Source organism: Gregarina niphandrodes (genome assembly GCF_000223845.1).
Source record: "Gregarina niphandrodes unplaced genomic scaffold scaffold00050, whole genome shotgun sequence".
Classification (NCBI taxonomy): domain Eukaryota; phylum Apicomplexa; class Conoidasida; order Eugregarinorida; family Gregarinidae; genus Gregarina; species Gregarina niphandrodes.
In genome coordinates this window covers 45,399-50,828 of record NW_011645817.1, presented here as the reverse complement: position 1 = coordinate 50,828, position 5,430 = coordinate 45,399, and the positions used below count along the sequence as shown (strand labels likewise).

The 5,430-nt window shown below is 59.8% G+C and overlaps 2 protein-coding genes across 2 annotated transcripts; both read right to left on the bottom strand.

Annotated features, from left to right (window-relative positions):
* Positions 1-515: 515 nt before the first annotated feature.
* On the bottom strand, positions 516-4,086 carry GNI_162490 (hypothetical protein; the record flags this gene model as incomplete). Its single annotated transcript, XM_011134778.1, has 1 exon — positions 516-4,086. A coding segment is annotated over one exon (3,571 nt), but the record flags the coding sequence as incomplete, so codon positions are not given.
* A 542-nt stretch (positions 4,087-4,628) lies between these two features.
* Positions 4,629-5,378, bottom strand: GNI_162480 (signal recognition particle 19 kDa protein; the record flags this gene model as incomplete). The annotated part of the gene is made up of 1 exon (XM_011134777.1): positions 4,629-5,378. One exon carries the CDS (start codon positions 5,376-5,378, stop codon positions 4,629-4,631), a length of 750 nt encoding a protein of 249 aa, XP_011133079.1.
* Positions 5,379-5,430: the final 52 nt, after the last annotated feature.

The following is a 5,430-nucleotide window of genomic DNA, read 5'->3' as shown; positions in this document are numbered from 1 at the left end:
CCCCCCCGTCCAACGGTGACCCCCCTGTAGTGACTCCCCACCCCAACTGAACACACGTGCTTACTTAGCAAAAGCTGCGCCAGCACTCCCCTGTCTCGCAGCTCCTCCCAGAACTCGACGAACGCGGCCTGCAACGCTTCTCGTCGGTGCTTCTTCGGCCAGGACTTATAGTCGTCGGAGGTCGCCTGCTTCAAGGCCTCGGTCACCGTCGCCAACACCTGCACCAGTCCGTCGGATCTCCCGAAAAGCAAACTGCGGCGGCCGTCGGGAGACATGGACGCCCCCTGCGCTCCGTTCAAGACCACAGTCGGGTTCGCAGCGCCGCCAAACTCTGTCCGCATCGGATGCAGGGAAAAATAGCGACTCAGACACAGGCGACGGAGCTGCTGGCAAACCATAATGCGACAGCCGACGATTTCCACTGTAAGAGGATTGATTCACTTTGTATGAGCGGGAGACCAATGCATCAGGGAGACCACCGCGTGAGAGGAGGGTTGGGACAGGGGTTTGGTTACAGTCGATGTAGAGGTCTTTTGGTGAGTTGGTCTTCTTATGCCTGTTGGGCTGCACCGCGTTCAAGTAGAGCTTGTAGAGGTTGGCTAGCCACAGTGTTTGCTGACACAGCAGGTCGTGGAGCCAGAGCGTAGGGGCGTCGGCGGGGGGCTCCAGGGTGTACTCGACGTCACCAGTGTGCGCGTTGCAGCCGGAGAAGGCGGCCAGGGCGACGAGGGCCAGGTTGAAGAGCGGGTCGTGGACCTGGCGGCGCGTGCCTCGCGTCAAAGCCGCAACGAGCGCACACATTTCGCGGACCAGCGTAAGGCTGGTGTAGCGAACCACGCCGCGCGCGTCGAACGCGTTCGTCCGTCCAGTGCGGCGCCGCGGCTGCTCCTCAGGCAAGTTGTTGTCCCACTCACGTAAAGGGTCGCCTTCGTCCAAGGTGCTCGTCTTGGCCAACATTTGCCGCTTCTGGTGCAACCCCTCGCGTTCCTGCGCCGAGACCGAGTGCAGCACACCTGACGGCTGCGCAGCAGACGGCTGTGCGCTAGACGAGGCGGCCGGGCCCCCGGACCTGTCGGCGGGGCCGCCATAAAAGTCGTACTGGGGTGGCGAGTCGCCGTCCGCGGCCTCGGCGTCTGGGACGGTGTCCACCAGCCGCCAGACGGGCTCCCAGCCCCAAACGTCGGCGAGCAGGTGCCTGTGGACGGTCAGCCAGGCATCGCACTGGCGCAGCAGCCAGGCCGCTTGCGTCGGGAGTGCGCAGAACACGTGCTTGGCTGCCTTGAGGTCGCGGCAGTACTCAATCAGGAGCGCACCAGCAGCTTCGGTGGAGTCGGACAGAATCAGACGCTCGCAGAGACCCTGCTCCAAGAGCAGCCCGTGGACTAGCGCCCAGCCCTGACGACCACGACCGCACAAAACCCACTTGACGGGGTCCGCCGACGAATCCGGAATCGGCCCAGCACGAGGACTCCGTTGCCGGCAGTCGCAGACCGACCTTGCCGCACACGCTCCCTCGCTCTCGTCCGCCGAGTCCGCGCTCCGCGAGCGACCGCCCGCGTCGCAACTCGACCCGCGACCAAGACTCCCTCCACGGCCGTATCCCCCCCCTCTGCACCCCGAGGCTCCACAGCTCGATGCTCTTCCTGATGCTCTGCAGCTCGATGCTCTGCAGCTCGATGCTCTGCAGCCCGATGCTCTGCAGCTCGATGCTCTGCAGTTGGAGGCTCTGCACAAAGCCCTAAGCCCGCGCGAGCTCTCGTGGCGCGAGGGCCGGCTGTGGTGTCGCGTGCAATCGATCGCAAAGTGCGACTGCAGCCGCGGCCGCACTGCAGGCAGGAACTTGAACAACTGCGCCGCCGACTCCGGACTGGGCAGAGCCTGCGCCACAAAGGCAGAGACCACGGCCAACGATACTCGTTGAGACCCGCCATGCCGCCCCGAATGCGAATTTCCCTTTCCATCACCACCCTCTGCATCGCCGCCTCTTGTGTCAACAGCCTTTGCTTCATTACCCTCGTCCGCGTGACCTTCCGTGCCATTTTTACTCCTTCCCGCGCTATCCGTCCTGTCAGCATTCTCGCCGCCTGTCTTTTGCTGCTTGTCATCGCCGCGAACAGGCAGTGGCGGCACAGAGCTCGGCAGCTTCACGGTGTGGATTTTGCAGGAGCTGGCGACAACCGTTGGCTGTAGCTCCTGGCAGATCCGGAAAGCGTCGTCATCATCCGGAAAGCACTCGAAAATGGTTTGCAAGTCGTGAAGCAGCAAGTTGGTAGCCGCTTTCTTCCTCCAGCGCAGCGCAAGGGTAAGCAGAACCGGATTCCGGTGGCTTCCGGCGTAGAGAAAAGCGACGGGAGTTTGAATTCGGTTGGCCTTGGTCAGCATGACGCAAACTCCAATGAGCCGGCTGTATCGGCGCACCTGCTCCAGCTCCTGACCTCGCAGCACTGCGGAGTCGCTTATCTCATTCACTAGCCACCGGTCGAAAGCATCTGCTGCAACTGTATCCAGAATCGGATGTGCGTCCCCCACCAAATGTGTGTGCACACGCGTGTGCGCGCACGCAGGCGCGCGTCCGGGCACACTGATGTCGAAATATTCGGCGGCAGTGCAGAAGACTTTAGCATTAGAGCCGAGTAGAGCGACAGCAGAGTCCCAGGACGGGAAGACGGCTGGGTACTCCTTGGGTTTGCCGCTCAGCACGCGCCGCGTCTTCACTAACAAAGCAGATACGTCTGATTTGGCCTGGTGTTTCGCCTCAATGGTTGCCATGAGTACCCACATACGCCACAGCAAGTAAGCCTGAGTGCGGGTGGGCAACTGCGCCAGCTTTCGCAGCCAATGGTGCGGGAGTTTGAAGTGGGTCAAAATGCCACAGGCGACAAACTCCGTCCCCAGTCGGAAGCGACCGTGATGCCGCAGCCAGCCGGAATCTCCGCCCTTGGGCTCTCCGCCCCTGAGATCTCCAGCTCGCGAACCTTCAACTCCGTTTTTCTGGTCGCCACGATGCTCACCTTCAATTCCGCCAGCTCGGTAGTCTAGGTTCTGCTGGGAGGGCTCCAGGGCATCAACGATGCACTTGATAAACAGGTCAGTGAAGGCGGCCGTGAACTCCAAAGAAGCTCGGGGCAACGTACCCAACGCATGCGCAATGGCGATGAGAATATTGGACACTTCGCAGTGGTTGAACCGGTGCAAGCAGCGGATCGCGTTACCTACAATTCGGACCAACTCTGCAGTCTCTTCGGTCATAATCACGTCCCTAACTTCGAGATGTAGCGCCGGCGCTGCGCCGGTCTGATTCGCCTGTGTGGCGGCTTCTTCCGCGGCCAGGTTTGTCCTTGTTGGTCGAGAGAGACCGTGTTGACTCTGATTGGATTTTCTCAACAATCGTGCCACGCCGAAGATGATTCTCCACAACAGCTCCGTAGTTGTCCGTGGGGTTGAGTCGACGGCAAGAGCAAGTTGACTCGGTCCTCTCCCCGTTTCAACGTCCGTCCTAGTGCCTGGGTTGACAATGACCGCTGGCTTCAGTTCCCTTGTCTGTTCCCTTATTGGTTCACCTGCTTGTTCCCTTATTGGTTCCCTTATTGGTTCCCTTATTGGTTCCCTTATTGGTTCCCTTATTGGTTCCAGGCCTGTGAGGGGTAGAGGAGGGCATCCTTCCCACTTGATTGCAGGTCTGTCGAGGTCCAGTGCCTGTTGGATGTAGTCGAGCTCGAGGGGAATGTGTTGCAGCAGGTTGATAAGTGCGTGAAAAGAGGTGGGGTGATGGGCAGCGTCCCAAGTGGCTGTGGTTCGCGGTGGTCGGGGACAGTTTAATTCTATCGGGACCCGGCGGAGGTCATTGTCTAGGTCTCTGGTTTCATGTTGAAGAAGGACCTGTACCTCAGCCGCCGTAAGAGTCAAGTCCTTATCCACCAACTCCGACAACATATCTCCTCGTCGGCCTTCCCCGCGCATCCAGCTCGGCACACCACTCGGCCGCTTCTCTCGCAAAACAGCCTCCCCATGTCTTTCCGATAACGCATTCAACAGTCCGCCATAGTGGTGACGCCGACGCCCACCTCCAGGCTCCGATTTTGTCATTGATTTTGTCTGTACCGCACCGACCCAAAAGGTCGAAGCAAAAATGAGAAAACGCCATCTGGACGGGCCGGCCGGAGAGGACGGGAAGGGCTGTGTTAAGACGGAACGGGTTCCACTCGGGCGGATAGACGTTCGGGCGGATAGACGTTCGGGCGGATAGACGTTCGGGCGGAGAGACGTTCGGACGTAAAGGGTTCCGTGGGATAGATCAGACGGCGCCTAAGAGCCGCGCTGGTCGCCTCAGAAAACTGAACTCCGACCCGTGCCGTGCCCCCCCGCGCCGCACCACGTCACCGTCCAGTTCTATATCCCGTGCGGGGGTTGCTTCCAGACCATGACTCCACATCACGTCTCCAGATCCTGGTTCTATAGCGCACGCCAAGACCCGAGCTCATATGAGTTGGATCAAAGGACAAGATCAAGAGAGGGGATCAAAGGACGCGGAAACAACCCAGCGACCAGCAATACCTTCCTTTAGCGTTTTGTTCTTAGAGTATCCATGTTCTATTTTAACATTCTGTTCCTTGAGCATTCTGTTTCGTTTAACGGTCTGTTCGTTTCGTTCCCTTCTTTTTCCTGGTGTCATACCGCTTCTTGGGTGGTCCGGTGCCGTCTGGGTGTTGCCTAGCCGATGCCCCTTGTTGCTGGTCCGTCCGTTGCTGGTCGGTCCGTTGTTGGTCGAGTCGTTGCTGGTCGACCGTTGTGGACGGTAAGTGAGAAGTCTGGGTCAGGGCGGGCGGTTGACCCTGGTCTCCCACGGCAGTTTCTTCCTCCTGCTGCCGGTTGATCATGATGGCCACGGCCACGGCAAGGTAGAGCTCGGTCCTGGTCCCTGCGAAGCCTACTTTGACTCGGCCGCCGTCTGCGTAGACGCGTCGGGGGTAGCGCTTGTTTTCGAAGACGTACGGGAAATCGAGCTGGGCAAGAGCGCGCAAAACATCCTGGATTGAGACGTCGGGCACACATGCCTCTTGCTGCAACCGTCGGCCTTCTCGGCACGTTAGACGACTGTCCAGATACTCCGGATAGATCACCTTCCAACGCTTCCAGGCGTCCCCCAACCCTCCCGCCTCCACGGGAGCGCCATTCACACCCGGCCCGAAGAGCCGTTCAGGCCGCGACTTCAGCTGCTGCAACTCCGGGTTACTCGCCAACGACAACAGGTCAGGCGACATTACCTGAGACATGTTCTCCATCATCTTCTTCATCATACCTGCACCAACCAGAGGTCTTGTGAACCCCGCCGTCTTGTGAACCCCGCCGTCTTGTAAACCCGAGGTCTTGTGAACCATGTAAATGACCCGTCTCCAAGAGGGCTGGGGTCTTGGGGTGTTTGGGGGGGGG